The 22,108-nt window shown below is 57.2% G+C and overlaps 1 protein-coding gene across 2 annotated transcripts in view; it reads right to left on the minus strand.

Annotated features, from left to right (window-relative positions):
* Positions 1-623: 623 nt before the first annotated feature.
* PMEPA1 (prostate transmembrane protein, androgen induced 1) overlaps positions 624-22,108 on the minus strand; it is a 55,236-nt gene continuing 33,751 nt past the window's right edge. For both annotated transcript variants that reach the window (XM_006213994.4, XM_072944467.1), the window contains exons 2-4: positions 9,952-10,106; positions 5,254-5,307; positions 624-4,766 (exon numbers count right to left, since the gene is read on the minus strand). In XM_006213994.4, the coding sequence (XP_006214056.1) occupies positions 4,221-4,766; positions 5,254-5,307; positions 9,952-10,062 (711 nt within the window). In that variant the 5' untranslated portion in view covers positions 10,063-10,106 and the 3' untranslated portion in view covers positions 624-4,220. The remainder of the gene's footprint in view (positions 4,767-5,253; positions 5,308-9,951; positions 10,107-22,108) is intronic.

Here is a 22,108-nt window from a genome sequence, read left to right on the forward strand (position 1 = left end):
CCGGGGACACTTTCAGAGGCGCACCCTGGGGCTCGTGGGACGTCCCACCCTGCTCCACTCTCCCGCAGGAAGAGCCAGGAGCATCTGAGAGCCTGCCTTTCTCCCGGGTGTACCCTGCAACCCGGAGCTTCCCACAAGTCCCCTTGGGATCAGCCTGAGGCTGGGACTTTGCCTAAAACAGTCCCCCAGCACAACTTCTCCTGCCTCTCAGTCCTCTTCCCGACTCCCTTCACTGTCTCCCCTGGGAGCACAACTTCGATATACCCTTCACACAAGTTCATGCCTCAGTGTTTGCCTCTGGAAGACCCCCACCGAAGACCATTTCTTTCTTGCAGAAACTTTATCAGAGTTTTTGTCACGCCCTGGTGGATGATTTCCCAAGAGGCAAGAAGAGTAGGCAAGGTTTTGCCAGTGCCACCCCATGCTCCGCCCGCCTGTGCAAGTGGGCTCCCTGAATGTGGCCTGAATGAAAACAGAGAGGTGGACAGACCTGCTCAAGGCCACACAGCAGCTCTGACGGACGGCTTCCTTCCCACTAAACGCACCCCCAAGCTGGTGCTGAGGGGAGGGGAGAGGGGACAGGGTGGCGGAGGAAAGCGATGCAGCCCAGGAAGCGGAAGAGCCTCGTTCCAAAGAATTGTAAAATTTATTGTATAAGTATTGCAGCTTTTCAGAATGTCATCATTGCCACTAATGATTATTGATACACAACAAGCGGTTTCATCAGGCCTGTGGATTGGCATTCAAACACAGAGTCCTACGCAGCAGCAGCGTGGGCGCCGCGCCCAGCGTGCCACAGAGAGTTTACATACGTGTAACTTGAACAGAACTTGGGGAACAGGGCTGCGGAGAGCAGTCCCAACGCCAAGGGAGCCACGTGGAAGCGTCGCCATCAGCACAACCATCAGGGAGTCAGGCAGGCGAACGAGAGCGCAGCGGGTCCTCCCGAGCTCTATGGTACAGCAAAGTTCTAAGCGCAGTTTCCGGAAAACCCAACCGAACGGAACCTTTTCCTTCCTTATCGGGATGTGTTGCTTTGCAGATCGGGAAGCTTGGTGCAGCACATAGGGAGAAACATACATTCTCCGAGTCGTGCAATTCACAGCGCAGACAGACACGGGCGGGGAGTGGGTTCAGTCCTCGCCCTGCCCCGGACGTCGCTGGGTGTGGGGAGGGGAGCCGCTTTCAGCTCCTGGCAAAGACACTGGAGCGTGGACGTCTGCGTAGACCTGGGCCTTGTGGGGGAAGTGGTTTTCATCTGGAGGAAAAGGGATGACTGACAAGCAAGGAAACAGCGAGAGGAGCAGAGAAAAGCCGAGGTCTGCCACCTTCTCTGAGCCCAGCCTGGTCCCCCTCCAACCAGCCACTGCCGAGGACACCCCCAACTTTCTACTGGACGGAGGGGGCCTCCCCAGAGGTGCTCAAAGGCTCTTCAAAGATACTGGCACAACAACCCTCGGGGTTCTGGGTCCAGCAGAGAAACCAAGAACTTTGCAGAAACACCCCACTAGTTTTCTTGGGAGGCACCCTGGCTTTGACAAGTCACTCCGCCACGAACATTTGCAATCGTCACCCGCTGGGCACAAAGCCCGGGGACAATGCAGCACTGAGGCCTGGACTGCGATCCTGGGGTGTCATGGGGGGCTGCTATGGCCTCAAGCCAGCTGAGGTCAGTAACTCTCCACCCCCCACCTCCTTCTAACTTGCTGCCAATATGGCAAATGCAGACCACACCGCCAAGCAACAAGATTCAAGGTTTAGCTCAAGAGGACCCCGGGGACACTTCAGCCTGGCTTTCGGCTGACGCTGCTCACGCAAACAAGGTCCACGTCCAGGTTTCCAACCCAGATGGGATTTGAACAAGCTCCTGACAAGAGGCTGGAGGGGCAGGAGGGGTGGCCTGACCAAGAGAGGCACATCCAAGGTGGAAGGGGGGCAGGCGGGACACAATGTGAGGGTGATGGGGGTGTTTTTAAAGCAGCAGCAGCCCTCTGCCCACCACGAGCGGGAAGGCCAGGCCCAGGTGAGCGGGGCACTGTCCAGGAACGCCGCCGCCTGGGAACAAGAGGGGTCCACTGCTTCCTCAGTAAGGCACTAGGGAGACGCTTCATGTAAAGGAAAGCTACGTTTAAAAATTTTATCTACAAATGTGTCCCTGTACCTTTCAGGACAGACTCTATGGATTTCTCTGCAAGACCTTTTAAAAGCATCTTCGAGGGAGAGAAGCAAAGGTTAGGCTGAAGACCCCACGGACAGGCAGGTTTTATCGTCAAGGTACCAGAACCTTCTGCCAGGCTGGTGAGTGGACACTCAGAGGCCTTGGTCAGATTGGCCACCATGTTCTTAAAAGGTATATATATATAGAAATAGAGTTCAAATGGTCAGAACGTCAAAACTGTTCTCGAGGTTTTGTTTTTCAAGTCATAAAAAAGTTGCTTAAAAACAAGTTATTGCCTCATACCTTTCTCTTGAGTTAACCTGCCAGTTAGCATTCTGCCAATGGCGAGAAGACACCTCCACGGAATGGAGGATGGCGGAGGGGGGGCTGCTCTTCTGGTGGGAGCGTCACCCCCATGGAATACTAGCCCGTCCTCAGAGGGGCTCCAGCCACCGTGCCTGGCAGATCCCGAGGGACCCCCACTCCACTCTCTCCCTGCCATCTGTGTTAGCTCGCACGTGTGCCCGCCCGCACACCACCAGCAAGGGGGTCCCGCTGAAATCTACTCGGTAGAATCCTGGAAAACAAGAGTCCTGTCTGAGAAAAATGCTTAGTGAAAACACAGATTGGAAACACGTCAAACAGGATGGTTTCCACAGGGGAGGGAATGAAAACGCGGAAGAGGAGGAGACAGAGAATTCTGCTTCTACATCCTAAAGCTCGAGTTCGCGTTGATGGGACTGTTTTTCTCGTTTTAACCCTTCCGCAATGTCCTAGGAAAAACCTGGGCGTGTCACCCTTTCACCTCTGGTCTTCCGGTTACGCGCCTGTTAGGTGAGAGCTGAGACAGAAAGAGAAAGGCAGGGACAGGTCGCGTTCCTAGTCCTCCGGGCCCTTCCTGTCGGCCAGCCGGCGGCACCCGCTGCGTCCGCGCACACAAGCCGCCTGACGGAGCGGCCCTGGCCACACGGGCGGGGGGCGAGGAGCACCTTAATCAGCCCCTTCCTACGGGGACCTTCACGGTTAAAAAAAAGAGAGAGAGAGAGAGAGGAAAAAACTGAGATTCCTTCAGTAACAGTTTGTCTTCATTTCGGGAAAAGCAAAACCCACCGCCTGGAACTCGGTGCCTCGAGTGATCTTCCTCTGCTGTTTGCGATTCAAAGGCTGCCTGGCCCAGAGGAGGGGACGTGTCTCCCTCGGGCGGGAATGTAGGATGAGGTACCGACCTGGCGCTAGACAGAAGCTGCCGCTCTGCAGGAAGCCAGCCCCCCCGAAGCCTCTCTCCAGGCTCAGCGCGGGGCCCACCCTCTGCCTGACGTCCACCGTGAGATTCCGCATCTCCCTTAAAAGTCTCAACAGACGTGATAGGAGTTTCCATCAAACAAGCACTGACATATTTATATTAAAAAATAGTGCAAAAGCTCGACATTTATATAAATAGCTCTAGACCCCTGCTTTGTAGTTTCTTTTTTCTTTACAAGGTAATACACACTTTCTGAGTTGGCACTCAAAATTGCCATTTTTTTTCTCTTCTAGTTCAGAAAACAACTTTTTTTTTGTAATAGGCCTCTTCTAATACAAAAATACTCCTGCCCTCGCACATACAGTTTCTCTTATTTTATATATATTTATATATATAATATTGCAGATCTTTAAACAAAGGTTTTGTGCAAATATGTCTTTAAAGTTAAGTGAAATCATCATAAACAAACAAAAGAAAGCATCCACGCACGCAGCTCAACTAGAAACAGAAAAGACTAGTGTAGAATTTTTTTTTCTCTTTTGCCTTCAAGACACAGCTCAACAAAGAAACGTGTTTTTTGTGTGTGTGTGTGTGTGTGTTGTTTTGTTTTTTGTTTTGCAAGCTTTCTTAGCTTGTGCATTCAGACCAGACAGAACATGTAAATATTTATACACAGAGAGGTGGGGAGAGGATGGTTACGCGTCGCATTTTCTGTGTCGCCCCGTTCTCCTCTCTTCTCTTTCGAGAAGTGCGGAGTGTTTTTGTTCTTGTTTTTGTTTTTGAACCTGCTGCTGCCCCAGCCCCGGCCACCAGGAATTCCTAGAGGGGGTGTCCCTTCTGCTTATCCTTCTCCTTGCTCCAGGCCGCTGTACTCTCCAGGGGGGCGATGTGTGAGTGGTGCAGCCGGGGGCCCTCCAGCAAGGAGGTCCCGCCGCTCTGCTGGTGCTGGAAGGTGGAGGCCCCAGGGTAGTGCCCGATGACCTCGCTGTAGGTGGGGGGCGGCCCCTCCATGCGCCCGCCACCCCCGTAGCACGTGGCACTGATGCCCGAGTTACTGCTGGGGGGGCAGGGGCCACCCAGCACGGCGCTGTCCATCAGGTCGCTGTCGAAGATGGTTCTGTTTGGGGGCGCGCGCACGGACTCCCGGTTCAGCTCCAGCTGCTGCTCGGGGTCCCGCAGCTGGAGGGTGCAGGGGCCCTGGTAGGGCGGGGGCTCCTCCCCGTCCGACAGCGAGATGGTGGGAGGCAGGTCGATCTCGTGCTGCAGGTACGGGTAGGTGGGCTGGAAGCGGTGGAAGCGGTCCCGCTGGGCGAAGGAGGGCACAGCCAGGCGGTCGGCGGGCCGGGGCGGGGCGTAGACCTGCGGCTGGAGGGGAGAGAGTACAGTGAGGGTCCCCCAGCTGCAGGGCCGGGGACGGGGGTTGGGCTGCCCGTGACTCTGCTCTCTGGGGGCAGGGAGAGGCCGTAGCAGGAGCGGGGGGAAGGAGCTGAGCCCAGAGTCCAGACATCTCATGGCTGGAGAGCCCTGGAGTGCGAACATCGTCACAGAGTTCAAGAGGGGCAGCCTTGTCCTTCAGTGTTGCGGACATTGTGGGCTGCTTGCTCCCTGGGGAAGGGAGCATATGATGTCTAGGTAGGGGGGGTCCCCACAGCCAAGGACAATTCTTCAGAGAAGGGCAGGTGTGAGCTCTGGCAGCCACACTCTTCCAGCACGGGAAGGGGCCTCTGGCCTGGAGGAGGGGAAACGCTGGGCAGAGGTCCTTCAACGTCCACTATAGCGGCCTTGGGGTACAGGCGGGGTGGGGGGCTGGCGGGGCAGGGGCAGAAGGCAGGGACACAGTGCTTGGTCTCACCTCCGGGATTCCATTGCCCGACACCGTACTCTCCGAGGGCCAGAGGCATCCTTCCTGTATGAGGAGGAAAGGGACAGGGTCAGTGGGTTGGGCAGAGCTGGGACAAAAAAGGGGCAACCCGGCTTGGGCTCTGAGAGCTGCCATTTGGAATGAGATTTCACACCTATCCGCCTCCCTCTATCCCCCCCGCGGCTACCCCAGGCTACCCGGGCCTGGACGTTTCCCTTGGACAGGACCACGTCACTGATCTCTTGGCTCCCAGCTGTCTCCCGAAAATGCACCCTCCGAAGTTACGTTTTCCAAAACATACATCTGATTCACGGGCCCCCCCTTCTCAAAGCCCTCCAGCAGCTTCCGTGGACCTTAGAATAAATCAAATGAACTGGTGAATCGGCTGATAAGAAAGCCTAGGTGCTTGCTGTGCGACCTTGGGCGAGTTACTGCATCAGAAACTGTGGATAATTGCAGTACAAGCACCTGCCTCTTGGAGCTGCTGAAGGACTTCAGGAGGGGAACATGCAAACCAACTGGGGTGCACGTGGCCCTCAGTGAGCTCACAAAAGCGCTGGGTGCCACCACCACTCTCCCTCCTATCACGCCCACCTGCCATCTAGTGCAGTGAAGTGCTAAGTGTGTACCCCAAGGCCTTTGCACTGGCTGTCCCACTGCACAGCTGGGCTCCTTCTTGCTTTTCAAGTACAGTGCCCCCTGCAGACTTCCCCTAACACCATCAGCTAAAGGGCCTCCTCCCATTAAAAATCCCATCATCTGCTTATTTCCTTCAAAGCATCTGTCCACATATTTATTGAGTACTTTAGTCTGTCTTGCCCCTTATGACTGTGAGCCCAGGTTATAAATGGAATACAGACAGTTCATCAGCAAAGGGCCCCAGGCCATTGCTCAACAAACCTGGAATGCAGCTCCACTCCCATGCCGGTGACATGCAGGGCCAGCCCCAGACCTAGGGGAAGGGATGTCTTCCTTCCTTTAATTTTAGTTTTATTGAGATGTAACTAACACACAATCGACTGCACACATTCAAAGCACACAATTTCGTTAAGTTTTGGCAAAGCTATATGCCAGGAACCCATCACCACAATCCAAGGCAATGAACATATCTATCATCCTAAAAGTTTCCTCGGGGACGGTTTCTTGAGGGTTCCCAGGTCAGAGCATTCTCACCTGCAGTCTGGGGAGGAATTGCCTGGAGGGCAGCAATTTCCTAAGCGGCCACTGGGGGGCTCTGTCTCTCTCAAAACTGTCCCATAGGGAATGCGTTTACCCCACACTCACTGGGGTCTAGATTATTCCAGGTGTGGGGATGCAGAGGGCAGACATGCGCCATTACTGTTCAGCTGGACATCAAGGGCCACTTTGTTACTGATACTAGTAGTGCCGTATCAATTGCTGCCTTTGTGCTGGGCACTGTACTAAGCCCTTTAAAGCACTAACCCAACTCTCCCGACAAAACCTACAAGGCAGGCTGAGGTCAGGGAGTTGAGCTGAGCTGGCTCAGCTGGTAAGAGGCAGTGCTGGGATCCAAACCTCGCCCGCCGCATTCGGGCTCAAGCTGGCCCTGGCAGGCTCTGTGGGCCTCACTCAGGTCCCTGGCGCTGCCCAGGTGTGTGCCAGGAAGCAGGGGGAGGGGCGGGGGGACATCCACCTGCTGCCCATAAAAGTCGGGAGCCCTGGTGAGGGATGCAAGCAGCCAAGGTCAGCTTGGATAAACGTGCTCCAGACAAGCCTCTGCCTAAAACCCTCCTATGAGGCCCTCTGTCCCAGGTCCCATCTATCTCTTCTCACCACTGCCCAGGGGGTCTCCACCCAGGGAGCTTAAGAAAATGCCAGTCAGTGCCTGGGAGGCCCCGCCGTGGACCCCAGAATCACTGCCATCCTTGTCACCTGACTACTCCCAACATGTGCACCTGGAGTCACCTTGTCCTCCAGGGAGGCTTCCAAGAACCCCACCAGTTGCCCCTCCCCAGGCTCCCACAGCATCTCAGCTCCTGTATCAGCCTGGCCCTGCTGTGAGCACCCCAGCACCCAGTGGCTGCACTGCACCTGCCCACAGTCTGTGTCTTAACTCACCCTGTTCCCTAATTCAGGGAATGGCCCTAACACCTTTCCAGGTGCAAATGGCAGACCCACGGGGCTGCTCCTGACAGCTCCTTCTCTCGTCCCCCTCCTTTCCCCGATACCTCCTTCTCTTTCTGAAAGCTTCCTTGAGGAGAGCTGGCCCAGCCTGCCCACGGCTTCCCCATCTAGACCTGGGGTCTGCAAACACTTTCCCTGAGGGACCAGAGAGTGAAGTATTTTCTGTGTTATGGGCCAGACAGTCTGTCACACCACTAACAAGGCTGCTGCAGGGCAAACTCAGCCATAGAGGACACCACGGGGACGGGCGGGGCTGAGTCAATAAAATCTGATTTACAGAGCAGGCAGCCAGCTCCTGGTCTACACCTGCGAGACTCCCGACCTGCCTTCTACTCGACTCTGAGCCATGGTCTGTGCCGCTGAAGTGGCTAGGTTGTTCCCATTACGCGGTGTTTTCTAGCTACTCTGGGAGCAGCAGCGGACGGGGAAGTGAAGTCCGGGGGCCACAGGGTTTAGCTGCACGGGAACCTGACCCTCTGGTGAGGGTCATGGGGAAATGAACTCCCGGGGGGGGGTCACCCTGAAAAGGGGCCACAGCAGGCCAGCCAGGCCAGGGTGGGTCCAGCCGCAAGCAGACAGCAGCTGTGTTTGGGCCTCTCTGGGAGGTCATGGGGCCCCGACACTCCTCAGACATGCCCTGTCTGGCAGGGGCCCCCAGGGGAGCCACCACACTTACTTCAGGCCTAACAGGCCTGTGTTTACCCAGCCAGGCACCCCCGGGGGCCTGTGCAGGTGGCTGGGTAGATGGCAGGGGTGGGGGACTTTTAGCCTCAGATGCTCAAGGATCAGAGCCCGCATCCTCACCTCCACCTGACAAAGTCCAGAGGCTGCCCTCAGGGCCGTCCTCCCTCGCCTGTGGTAGCAGGGCTCCCTTACACCAGAAACAGCACTGAGCCCACCCTCCCCGTGACCACACGGGGCGGGATGGAGAAAGGCTAGCTCCCACCCATTCTACAGACGTGCACGCTAAGGCTTAGTGGGGGCAAGATGTCCCAGCCTGGAGCACATGCTCTCGGGCTGGTGTCTTCTCGTTTGTCCCAGCAACAGAGAGAGGACAAAACAAGCTTTGAGCTCTTCAAACTGTCACTGAGAAGCTGTGTGGCCCCAGGCAAATGTTGCCACCTCTCTGAGCCCCAGTTTCTCTTCTGTAAGTTGGGGCTCCCTGGCTGCTGAAGGGGGAAATCACTGAGTGCAAGTGCTGGCAGTGCAGCGGGTGGCACTGTCACCAGGCAACAGCGACAGTAAATAAACACACAGGTGAGTCCTGCAGCAGAAGCTGCGGATTCCTTCAGAGCTTCAAGTGCCCTCCAGACACGCTCTGGGCCTCAGGTTTTGGGACACCCAGAGTCCCCATCAGAGGGATCAGGGTGGATGCCCCGGCAGCCTGGTGACGCACTGAGGCCTGACGGAAGCCGAGATGCCCCGGCCTGCTGGGACAGGCCTGCCAGCCCAACTTGTCTCAGCCCCACGGGCTCTGGGCACCGCCACCAGCCCGAGGCGTCCCCCAGTGCCGGGAGGCCATGCCCGCCGCCTCCTTGTCCTGTCCCTCCTACCGGCACCCGGCAAACACGGGTTTGCCGGGTGCCCTCCCACAGTCCTGGGGCTGCCCAAGTGCCCCCTTGTCCCTGGATTCCCAGCTGCTTCTGTCCAGATTGTCAAATGACACGTGGCAGGTGTGGGGATGGAAACCATTTAGTGATGGACTCTGCACCCACCTTGGGCCATTGGCCAGAGAACCCTTAGCAGCAGGGTAGGGTAGGCCCTGAAGGCGCAGGGGAACGAGGGGTGCACGGTGCTCAGATGTGAAGGAAGGCGAGCTCCCTTCCCACCAGGAGCTGCGTGAGGGGATATTTCTGGTTTTCCAGAATGGCCAACAAAATCCACAATTCTAACACATCCGAGCGCAGTTTTGTAGGTGACAGCGAGGACAGGGCAGTATACGTCCTCCTCAGCCTCCCTGCACCCACCCCCCCGCACCCCACCCCCATTTCTTCCTTTGGAGCTTGGCCTCAGGGGCTCACCCTGACTGTCCCGGGTAAACCTGGCACCCTGGATTCCCAGTGGCCGCCCCTTCAGTCCTCAGAGCACCCACTGCTCCTGTGTGTCCAGACCCAGCCCGCCAGGCAGCAACCCCACGGGACTTGCTCACAGCCATCTCCCCCCAGGGCCTGGGAGGGTTCCAGACACGCGGTGAGTGCTCAGCAGATACCTGTCTGGTGAATGGACGGATGGACGGACAGACAGGTGAAGAGTTGAGGGAGCAGAAGTGCTCGCAGTCCCAGCCAGCAGTGCCCAGGCCCCGAGCGCTGGCCCTTTTTACATGATGACTGGGGTCCGCAGCCCCGCCGCACAGGCTAGGGACTGGTCTGCGGCCTTCCTTCCGTCGGGGTCGCTGCCTGGATCTAGAACCACCCCCCACTGCACCCCTGCCGCAGACTGTCTCCCAGGTCCCATGAGCACCCGACGCAGACACCGTGGGCATTCGGTGGGGGCGTCCGCGGCTCCTGGAAGCTCCAGGCGTGGACGGGATGGGCAGGCGCTCACCGAGGACAGCGCGTCTTCCCTCCTCCTGGCCTGGCTGTGCCGGCTGATGAAGGAGCGGGCGGACAGCTTGTAGTGGCTCAGCAGACAGGTGATCACCACCACCATGACCATCACCACCACCACGATGATGGTGATCTCAACGAACTCCAGCTCCGCTGCAAGACCAAGGGGACACATGAGGCCTCGGGGCTGGCCCTTCCCAGCGCCCCCACCCCTGACACACAGACACCCCAACGCCCCTACAGACACCCAGCACGCCCACACCCCCGACACACAGACACACGCCCAACACAGACACCCCACCGCCCCTACACACACCCAGCACGCCCACACCCCCGACACGCACACCAGCACAAGTAGACACAGATAACGCGCCGCGCACCCCCGCAAACACACACCTATCACATGCACAGGACGCACAGTGAAGAGGCCTCAGAAAAACCACATTCTGGGAGGCCGCGGATGCTGCAATTCTCATTTGTTTTTTTTTTTTTTTGGTTTTGTTTTGTTTTTTTCCCCTAGAAGGCGGAAAAACCCTCAAGTGCTGGAAAGGAAGGTTATTTTGATCCTGCGAGCGCCGGGGTGGTTTCTGCTGACTCGAGCGGGTCTGCTTTAGGGCGGCTGGGCAGCTGGCCATGCCTAGTGCCAGCAGGGCCCCCAGCAGCGGTGCCGGTCCCGCCGGGGACCTGGGCAGGGACACAACAGAGGGGACACAGCCAGGAGCGCCGGGTCTGGAGCTCCGCCAGCTGCCCCCAGCCCGAGGCCGCCCACTGACGGATGAGCCTGGGGAAGGTGCCTCCCCAGACCCCGGGGGGTTGGCAGGAAGACAGCCCCCCCACCCCAGCAAATGACAAGCCATTAGCTCAGGGCTCCCCAGGGACACAGGTTCAAGCTCAGGGCGGCTGACTCAGCTCTTCCTCCTCCCAGACAGACACACGGAAGCTGGAGGAGTGGGGGCGGCCGCAGGTGGGGACTAGAAAGCCCGGTGGGAAAAGGATGCATCCGGGGCGGACATTCCTGTCTGTACAGGACCAGAAGCCCCTTCACACACAGCCCACCCCCTACATCCTCTCTGAAGCCCAGAACACCCCCTTCTCACCCACGTTAAGCTTCTGCCCAACTGTACCAGTTTGCCTGATGCCGTCAGTGAGTCACGTGAGTCTGCCCCCAGGGGACATGTGGCAATGTCTGGGGACATCAGTGGCTGTCACAACTCAGGGTGCTCCTGGAATCTCGAGGGTGGGGACCAGGGTGCAGCTTAACAGCCTACAGTGCACAGGACAACACCCGACAAAGGCCGCGCCAGGGTCCATGATCCCTATTCAGGGCTGAACGTACAGAGGGTGTTTTTTTTTCATCCCACCTAACAGTGAGGAGACAGAGGTCCGGAAGTCAAGTGACTCATGCAGCCCAAGGGCCCAACGCTGGGGGCTCCCGCACTGCATGTCTGCCTCTGCATTTGACCTGGAGCCTGGGCCTGGCTCTGGCCCCCGGGGGAACTGCATCCCCATCTTCCTGGGTGGGGAAGGAGGGAGGATGGACTGGCCAGGGACCTTGGTGAGACCTTCCTGAGCCTGGAGAAGGCTGGGCTCTGCCTGGCTGGAAATTGGATAAGTCTCAAACCCTGTGAAGGAGGAGTCATTTACCCACCAAGAGGACGGCAGGGCCTGGGTTGAGCAAAGGCTGGGCCTCTGGCCTTGGACCCAGTAACTGTGGCCGCACGCCCTGCCTCTCCAGACAGGCTGGTCCAGGGCCTAGGCAGCCCGGCCTGGCTCCGCAGGACCCAGGGCCTGTCCGTCAGGGCCTGGGATAAAGCTGCCCATTCAGAGGACACACAGGCCTGCTTTGTGCAACACCAACGCCCCCTCAGAGGGGCCTGCAACCCAGCCCCCAGCCTCATCCACTCTTCACCCCAGCCGGGACCATGGGGGGGCACCCCTCTGTCCCTCCCCTGTGTCTCCAGGGGCCCCACCCATGCCAGGCCTGGAGGAAGGGAGGTCTGAGGCTGCCTCTGCCCCCGTCCTGGGCCCTGGCGGCCTGCAGGGCCCTGGCCAGACCCAGGGGGTGTGAACAAACCCCGTAGCCCCCCGACCCCCAAAAGGCAGGGGGACCCGATTTCTGGGGGCTGGGGTTCAGCATGAGGTGATTTCACCCCCAGAAAGGAACCCAGGGCTTCTGGAAGCACTGTGAGCATCCTGGTTCCTGGGCCACAACCCCAAGCAGACAGACGTGAAGGAGAGAGGGAAAACTCTCAGAAAAAGAGAAACGACGACTCATTTCTAGGCTCTAGTCTGGAAGCCAGAGGCCTGGGGTCTCGGTCAGAGGAGGAGGGAGCCTCCACGGCAGCGCAGGGGCTGGCACAGCAGCTCCGTGAGGACCCCCAGGCCAGCTCTGGGCCTCTGACTCACCTGAGTCCATCCCAGTTTCCCCATGGAAAAGGAGGGGGTGGTGTGGGGACGATGTCCCCAGCACTGAGAGAGCGAGTGGGGCTGCCCAACACCTCAGCTACCGCAAAACAAGAACAGCCTGAACCCACAGGCCCAAAGAGAGAGGGCTGAGCAGGACCAAGCTGGACATTCCAGGCTGTGCAAAGACAGGGAGGCACGTCGTGGGGAGGGGCGGATTGAGGCGTGCAGGAGAGGCCCTCCTGGGCAGCAGGCGGTTCACCCTCGCCCATAAGGCAGAGAACACCCTGGGCTGTGTGTTCTGGCCTTGGCCGTGGGGTGAGGGGGCTCTGGTCCAGCTGACAGCACCATAATGAACTTTCACACACAGGGTCCTCCTTCTGGGAGACGCTGCCTTCCGGGGACATTGAACCCGCTTCTCTGGGAAGTGCATCATGAAAGCACCTGCTGGGAGAGGTGGCCAAATTGGGGCCTGAGGGCCCTTGCATCCACCGTCCCCAGCCCCCACTCATTAAACAGGCTTGTGCTGTCTGCTTGGACTCAAGCTCCACCTGGGCCCCCATTCTGCTTGACATCATCTGCCTGGCCCCAGTGGGCAGCCCGGGCTTCAGCATCCGTGCCCAACTCCTCACTCCTGCTCCCCCAGCAGGCATCACTAATCGAGCAGGAGTTCCTCCTCACTACAGGCATTGCTAGTTGAAACCCCAGTGGGCCAAACAGAACAGCTCCCAGGCAGGCCAGCCCAGTGTGGCCACACCTCCCCATCTCTCCAGAACCCAGAAATCTCGGTGAAGCTGCCTGGCCTTTAATACTAGCAAAACATTAAGAGTTTTAAAAGGACCAGGCAGGCCAAAGCCTGCAGGGTGACTGGCTTCCAGACTTCAGTCCAAGAGAGGAGCCTGAGGTCCTCTCCAAGAGGTCCAGTCCAAGAGGTCACCCAGCCGCTTATGACAGATGTGGAACCACATTGATCCTGCCTCTGTGTCCCCAATCTGACCCATCTGCCTTCACCTGGACATGAAGCTAAGCCTAGCATGGTGCTCGAAGGGATGGGTCTTACCGCTGCCCTCTGCACCCGCCACCACCTCCGCTCAAGTCTCCTGTGACCACAGGACGCTCAGCAAAGCCTGGTCACAGACAAAGGGGGACAGAGCAAGAGGAGGTAGCAGGCTGGTCCAGGGCCCAAACTCTCCATCCTCATGGCAACTACTCACTGGGACTGTCAGGATTCTAAGACCTACAACACATGCACGACCCTGCTTTGAGCTGCCTCCTCCAAGCCTGTAGGTGCAAACCAACACCACGGCCATTCTGCAGGTGTGCAGACTGAGGTGTAGGGAGAAGTCGCTCTAGATCAAAGGGCGGGCCAGGTCCTGAGCCCAGAGGCTCCCTGAGGGAGCAAGAAGGGGAAAGGGCCTGATCTCCTGCCAAATTCTCCCAGCTTTCCCGAAGTATTTTTGAGTTTGCTGGGAACACACCTGAGGATGCCTGGTCCTGCCTCCCTGCACCTGTCAGCCCAAGCTGTGGGACCCCAGGCGCATGCAACCCCCATGAGCTCCGGTTACAAGCCGGGGGGTGCTCAGAGCTCAGGACAGGGCAGGAGGCAGCGGCTGCTCCACCGTCACCGTTGTCACAATCCCCAACACACCTTTGGGAACAACATGCACCCTCCCACAGGCTGATGTCCTGGGAATACTGGCCTCTGCCCCAGGGTCAGTCCAAAAAGGTCACCCAGGGTGGTGACTGGACTTCTGGGCACTGGTCCCGGCTGTGAGGACCTGGCTCCAAGGGCAGGAGCCTTTGGGAAAGAAACACCACGTTTCCCTCATTCTGTTCCGGGCGTGGAGTCTGCTGGCTGCGGAGAGGAGGGGAGGGCTGTGCCATTTTTCTTCGTAATTTTCCCCTTGGGGCGGGTGACGGATGCAGCAGGCTCTCTGGGGTGGCCAAGCCCATCCTTCACATGCAAAGTAAGGTCACTCTAATTTACCTGAGCATCCTCTTTCCTCTTGAGTAATTTCAAATGAACAGGTTTGCCCGCCTCATTGGAGCAGCCCGATCCTCCTCTCGTCTTCTCCTCCAGAGACAAACGCAGTCACTTTGAGATGTGTGCCCTGGTGTCCCTGACCCCTTCCCAGCTCGCCTGACATGAGAGAGGCAGCGTGGGCCGAGAGCCCCCTCAAGGCCAGGCACCGGCCGAATCCCTACGGGCAGTCTGTGAAGTAGATACTGACGTGAGCCCTGCCGCCAACTTTACAGATGGGGAAACTGAGGCTGGGAGAGGTGAGATGACTGGCCAAAAGCCACACAGCCCAAGAGCCCAGACCCCCAGTCTTCAGGGCCAGGTTAGGTCGACTGCCCCACACCCATCGGTCCTGAGTACCGTGGCCTCAGAGTGCCAGGAACCAGTGTGGATTCAAGCCAGGTGCTCATGTGGAATGGGACTGACTGGCCTCCAGGACTGCCCGGATCATTACTTGCCATGTGGTCCACGAAGCCAGCATCATGGCCAGTGGTACCCACCTCCCCACCAGCACAGAGGAAAGTCACAGAACAGTTAGAAGGACCTCACGCCAGGCACTCAGGGCAGCTCTGGGCACCTCCCACGAAACTGCGTGAAGATATTCACAGCGGCCGCCTCCTCTGCTGCCCAGGACAGGACCTCCCCTCCCCTAACCCCCACCACAAGCCCCGAGGTGCAGCGTCGGTCCCATCAGGCTGGGAGCTGAGTCAGAGAACAGTCCTGACTCCACTACCTCCAGGCCCGGGTTCTCTACCTCCTCCCGGATATGGAGCCCCCAGCAGCTGGGGGAGCCGAGACGCACTCTCAGAATTCAGTTTTAAAATAAAATAAAATAAAAATTAAATTAAATTGTGGCTCCAAAAGGAAGCCAACTGGGTCAAAATAGTCATCAAACTCTTAACCAAATTGCAACACAGGAAGAAGACAGAGGATTACGTGCGTGACCCAGGGATATCATATTAAATAGGACCTGGCAGGTTTCAGTGCGATAGGATAACTGCGGTTTCTGCTGGTGACCGCATCGGCGGTGCTGCTGAGGCCCTGTGGTTTGGTGCCGTGTTCTTGCTCGGACGGTCAAGGTAAAGATGCGATTCTTTCGCATCTAAGTTTACGGTCCTCTGTCCTTCGTGATGGAGCCAAGCCCTGAACCAAGTATAGGAGTCTCGGTTCAAACCCCTGTCCGGCACTTCCCAGCTGTACACGGGGAGAGGGCTGGTGCAAGAGTCACAGACACGTGTGAAGAACGGGCCTGCCCGAGCAGGGGCGCTAAGTGGGCACGACTGCCTTTGGGTCTTGGGTTAACCTTCGGAGCGGCAGCCGGATGCTGGAGCTTTCCTCCCTCTCCTGGGCTGGAGAGCTGGGCCAGAGTCCACCCAGCACTGCCAGCCCACAGGAGGCCTCCAGACCAGACGGCCCCCCACCGCACCCCCTGCATCTGCTCCGGGGGGAGGGGCCGCCGGCGAGCTTCCTGGTTAACAAGCAGTCGTGCAGGCGGCCCTGTCTGGCCTCCCGGCCGCACACCGAGGAATTAGGAATTGGCACTGTCTGAAATTTATGAAAATCTAATCTCGTTAGGCCTGCCTGGATGAGACCGGGCCGGGGCAGGCCTCATTGTCATTCCGCGGAGCCCCTGCCTGCCTGGAGTTCCTGCCACTTCATTTGCGGCCCCTCCTCCGCCACCCACCCCCACCGCATTTGAATAAAACCCAGTTCCTTCTCCCCCTGGAATTTCAAAGAAAATTGAACCAGACGTCAAAGGGATAACTTTCTGATCACACCTGGTGCCATTTCAAACACCCTCGATGGCACATTTATTTCTTAGGGTGAGACCATTTATAAGTTTAAAAAAAAAAGGATTTTTCTTTCTCTTCAAGTTTGGGAGGTGGGCAGCAAATCTGGGCCAGTTTTCTCATTTTTAGAGACAGACTGCACTGCTTAGCCAGCGCCTTCTCGGTGCCAAGCGTGCAGCTGGGTGTCGGGTGCCCAGTACGCGAGACAGAACCGTGAGATACTGTCCACTGCTGTCCCGTGTCGGGGTGCGGGTTGGGGGGGCAGGCCAGTCCCAGGCTGGCTACCCAGGGGGTGCAGGAGAGCCTAGGGCTCCCCACATTGCTGCTCATGGCAGAATTTAGGGTACTCAGAACACAAAGTTGGCCCCCTGGATTTCTGGGTTCGAGTCCCAACTTTGCCAATTAACCTGTGACCATAGGTAAATCGCTAGTGTCCTTATCTGGGACAAAAAATAGTGGGGTGACCCAGTCCCCTCTTCACGTGGTTGTGGTAAGAACTAAATGAATTCACTGAGGGAAAAATCTAACCTCGTTAGGCCTGTGAGACACAGGACAACATCACTTCCGCAGGCAGACCAGCTGGGAAGCCTCCTGGCGGGCACGAGAACTCCAGGCCCTGGGCCACACCTGTCCCCTCCCCCCACACAGGCCTTGGCTGGGGCCGCCGAAGCCAGTGGCTGTAGAAGGCCCACCAAAGCGGGTCCCTCTGCCAGCACTGTAGCTGAGGGATGCTGTAAATTGGGAGCATCTCCGCAGGGCGAAAGGTCAATCTCTCCAAACTTTCAAGTGAGAAGAACCCTTCACCAGGCAAATCACTTGGGCATTTATCACCAAGTGCATTTCTCCTAGGGCTCTCTACTTTCAGCTCACTCTGCTCTAAGAGTTCTGTGTTCCACAAAAGGCCCAAGCACAGCTCAGGACCTTTGCACGTGCCCCTCCTTCTGCTTAGAATGTTTACCCTACAACCATGTGCTTGTTCCTGCCTCACCTTCTGGTCTCTGTTCCAAGGTCACTTCCTCAGGAAGCATCCTTGAACATTCTGTCTCAAACAGTGCTTGTCCCAGCCCCCAGGACCCCGAGCTCCGTGCCTGTTTGACCGTTCTCTGTAGCACTAATCAGGGGCAATTTATGTGGTCTAACTGCTTATTTCCTCTCTCTCTTTCCTAGAAGGCCTGTGTCTTGTGACTCTTTGCTTATATTCTGTGTCCTCAACACGTTCCTCAGAGCAGGCACACAATAAATACATTGAATAAATGGTCACAATGTTCTATGGACACAGCTGAGGGTCAGGAAGGCCCACTGCAGGTTTGCACGAAAAGGCAAAACCACTGGGAACCACTTAAACATCCCCGCAAGGGGCTGACACAACCCAGGAAGGCACAGCTGGCAGATCTGTGTGCACTGGCACGAAAGACGCCCAGAGGAGACAAAGAGGAGAAGCCACGAAATGGGACGAGCCCATCTTCGATTAAAAAAGAATAAAAGTGTGTATTTTAAAATCAACGTGAATCTTATGATACATCCATATGTCCATGAGCGACTGTGTGCATCTGCACAGACCAGGGGTCAGGTGTGGTTACCCTGAGTGTGCCCTCCAGGGGACGCCCCTTCCTCGCCACACACTCCTGCACGCTCAGCACTGTTGAGCACGTGTAATTACATCTATAGTAAAAGAGAAAAATTAGGACGTAAGACACACCTGTCAGTATCCAAAACAGGCAGCCGCTCCCCGAAATGGGGCTTCCCAGGTGTCTCCTGGGAGGTGCTGCTGTACCGGGCTGGCAGACTTTTGGTCAAGCCCCTTGGTGTGGGACAGAGGGCAGTGGAGCCCAGGCACGAGGTGGCCTCTGCGTAGCCCTGGGAGATTAGATGCTGTGCTGGGATCACCCTTGGTGGGGCAGGGAGGGGCCTGACTGCCGCTCCAGGTGGCCCTGGCCTCTCCTCCCCCCGGGAAGGGACATGCATGGGGCTGACACTCAGGCTGTCCTGTGAGACTGTGGCTCCCTGTCTCTCCTCGGCCTTGGCTGGACCGACGGCTGCTGGGGAGGAAGCTGTGTGTTGCTGTAGAGCAAATGGGACGACAGGAGATGGTCCACGCTCACACCATCCCTGCTGCTGAGCCACTTCTGGCCTTTCTCGCCCGGCTGACTCCCTCCCTCCCTCCCCTGCTGGGTTGCACCTGGGCACGTGTGTACATGCACACACATGCACACACATGCGCACACACTGCCCTGCTGGGCTTGGCTCTCCCCTCTGGGCTCCCAAGCACTCAGGCGTCAGCCACTCAACTCTTACACACCTACCCCCTCTGGTGAGAGCATCTCAGGACGCAAGTGCCGGGCTCAGCTCTGTACCCCCATCACCGCTGCCCTGGCCAGAGTCCAGCAGAGAAGGCGCCGCACTCATCCGTCCCAGTGGCGGTGGAAGCATCCAGAAGCCCAGGGGACACAGTGCGTTAATGAGACAATGAATACAGGGCCAGGTTGGAAGGATCTTGATGATGAATCATTAACTCCATGTAGTTCCTCGTGTGTTGTGGCTCCTTCTAACTGGTAACATACCTCGTCCTGGTTACAGGCGAACTGCCTCCTTATACCCAAGAGGCAGAAGCACGCAGGGCCTCACTCACTTCGGGGGCTTCACCCCGCATGTGAGGGCATCCTTCGGGAGGTGGCCTCAGAGGGGGCTGCAGCTGGGTGACGGGTGGGCCCTGCGTCTGAAAGTGCGTGTGGGAACGGCTGGTAGAATAAACTCCAGGGAGAGCAGAGGCCTGTGTCATCATTTGAGAACCTCATGATTAAATGCTCCTTCAATAAGAAAAGACAAAGCCATGCCTTTTATCTTTCTTGCTATTATCCAAATGGAAAGAGCTAATGGGATTTTTTCCCCCTATTGTCACCGACATCGAACATCTTTAAACACCCACTGTCAGCAAAATATCAATCACCGTTCAAGAGTTATTGGCAGACTGGAGTGAACTGGCGGTGAGAGGGCCGTCTCCGTCAATGGACACGTTGGCGGTGCCCTGGAAAGTTATTTAAAATAAACCAAATGAGTTTTATTAATTGAGGAGAGGAGGTGTGGCTGGGAGGGTCTGTCTGTGGTGGTGGTGTCAATGGCCACAGTCATCTCGGAGGGCATCGTGGCAGGACCTGTCAAAATCTAAAATGCACGCTCCCTTTCAACCCAGCGATTTTAATTTTTAGGACTGTATCCAACAGAAAAATTCACACAGAAGGACCGGAGAGCTTATATGTATAAGGATACCTCTGCAGAGTTTTTTGTGAACGTCAACAACCAGAGACCATCTAAATCCCACTAGACAAACCCTGGTATAGCTCACCATGGAATACGAGGGGGCCACTAAAAAGATACATAAATGTACAGAAGGGTTTCTCAACCTTGGCACTACTGCTGTTCTGAGCTGGGTGAGTCGCCGTGGTGGGGTCTGTGCACCACAGAATGGTTAGCAACATCCGGGGCCTCTACCTACTAGATGCCAGTGGCACCATCACTGCCAAGTTGCAACCAAAAATGTCTCCAGACATCATAGCTCACTGTCTTCTGGAGGCAGACTCACCTCTGGCTGAGAACCGCTAGTCTATAGGTCTGATGATGGATGGATGTTTGCGATTATGGCTGAGCAGAAATAATGAAACCGGAGCAGGACACAGACTATGGACCCATTTTTATAGCAAAAGTGAGGATGAAAATCAAATTGGTTACTTCTGGAAGGCGGAGTCTATCCTTTCTACTTTCTCTGTTTCTATACTGTTTGTGTTTTTATAACCAGTATCGACAACTTTAACCAATCTTAATTAACATACCAGAGAGACGCAGGCGTGTGCGCGCTGGTGTGTGTGTGTTTCCAAACGCGGCTGACAGTGCAACTCACACTTGCCCTCGCCACTCGGGAGTCACTGTGTGCTCCTTGGAAACCAGCAGATGTTTGTCTCAATTACCGATTTTCAAGAGCCTGGTGTTTCCCAACATGAGCTCGGAGGGCAGCGCCAGGAGAGGGGAAGTGAACGGGGCTCCGTTTCCAAGCCTTTTGGACAAAAAAGCTCAGCTCTGAATCGGGCCCACAATGCAGCCAGTATTGAACCACTTCTCAATAGCTCCTCCATCAATCCGGCCACGTGCTAGAGGGCCTCGGGGTCGGCCGAGACCAGCCCTGTCGGGAGGGGTCTTGGTGCTGGCCGGCTGTGCCACTTCCTTTAGGACCACGAGGTGCCCAGCTGTTCTGGGGCTCTCACTCGGGCCAGAGGTGGGGAGGCGGACTGATGGCCAAGGTCAGATGTCAGGAGAGGCTGGAGAAAGTGTGAGGGCTGGACAGGCTCCCCTGTACTCTTGGGCTTTGAGGGATGAAGAGGAATCCACCAAAGACTGCACAGAAGGGCTCCTGCTTGCCAGTCTGGTGCAGGCTGTGAGGAAGCCACAGGACAAGGAGATAGCATCCTGGCCGAGTGGCCAGACTAGCAGTGACAGTAAGACACTGACCAAATAAGGCTGGGTCATGACACATACATCTGGGGGGAGTCACAGCAGAGATCCTGGGTGATGTTTACAAAATTAATCACAAGTTACATGGGAAAGCTTAAAACTGCCAGAGAAAACCAGAGAGGGAAGTGGCTGCAGGGCCTGGGGCAGCTGGAAATGGGATCAGAAGCTGGCCACCAAGGACTGGCCGCCGGAGGAGGAGAGAGAGCATCTCGGAAAGGCGGATCTGTCTGGGCAAAGGCCCAGCACAGGGAAGCAGAGATTCTGCCCACAGGGCAGCCAGGAAGCTGCCAGGCTGTGAGGATCCTGCAGACGATCAGGAGGCATGTAGCAGGGAGAGTCGGAGGCCGGGGGCCCGGGAGAGCCAGTGTGTTGACAAGTAGCCCTTGTGAATGACAGCCGATTTTACGGGCCACTTGACACGTACTTGTCCACCCCACGTCATCTACATGACTCGAGCTGGGTGCCCCCTGGTGCCCTGCTTCTCCAGACGAGGAAACTGAGGCACAGAGGATGAAATAACTTCCTCAGGCCACACGTTTGGCCACGGGCGGAGACGGGGTTTGGATGCAGGCAGGCCAGCTCCACAGGTCTCGCTAATCACCAGCCGACCCTGCTCTGGGTGTTGGCTGAATCGAATTCAGTTCCTGGGATCCAGAGGGTGCAGGGGAGCCTGTCCAGCCCTCACACCGTCTCCAGCCTCTTCTGGTATCTGACCCTGGCCATCAGTCCACCTGATGGTGGACTCGTGGTCCTGAGGAAGAGCCCTGGCCCAGGGTGAGGAATTCCTTGTTTATTTACAGGTTTGTGGGGAGAGGCTTTAGGAAATCAGGCCGGACACACTGACTGTCGGCCACTGAGTGGATGCCCTGGCAGGGCGGGGCCCAGGGCTGGGAGGTGCTCCATGGGGAGGGCGACGTCACCTCTGCAGCCCCCACCCCTAGCAGGCGGAAGCCCCAGCGTCTGTCTGCCTCGCTCTGAGGGCTGGGGGGTGGGTCTGGGTCTGTCTGGGAGCTCCTGTCTCCCATCTCTGATGGTCTGTGTACGTACGTCCCTCTCTCAGGCTGACTTCCTGGGTGTCTCCCGAGTGTGTGACTGTCTGGGGTCTAAATCTGTTGTCTCTCCCTGACACTCTTCTGAGTCCCTTCCTCTTTCCCTGTCAGCTAACAGGGAAAACAAGTTCCCGGAGGGTAGTTCCAAGCCTCCCAGACGCCAGACGCCTCTCCCGGTCTCCACCCCACGGTCCCCACCCCACGGTCCCCACCCCATGGGCGAAGCTAGTCCAGCCCTTGGGAGCACTTCCTTTTGAACATCTTCCAGCAGTAGACAGTCCCAAACAATGGGAAGACTCAAGTTCTGTTCAGAGGGAAGCAGAAGCTGGTGACGGGGACTGCGATGGGGACACAGCAAAGCTCTGGCCCGGCTCCGGATTCGAGTCCAGA

This window comes from Vicugna pacos, chromosome 19 (assembly GCF_048564905.1).
Source record: "Vicugna pacos chromosome 19, VicPac4, whole genome shotgun sequence".
Lineage (NCBI taxonomy): Eukaryota > Metazoa > Chordata > Mammalia > Artiodactyla > Camelidae > Vicugna > Vicugna pacos.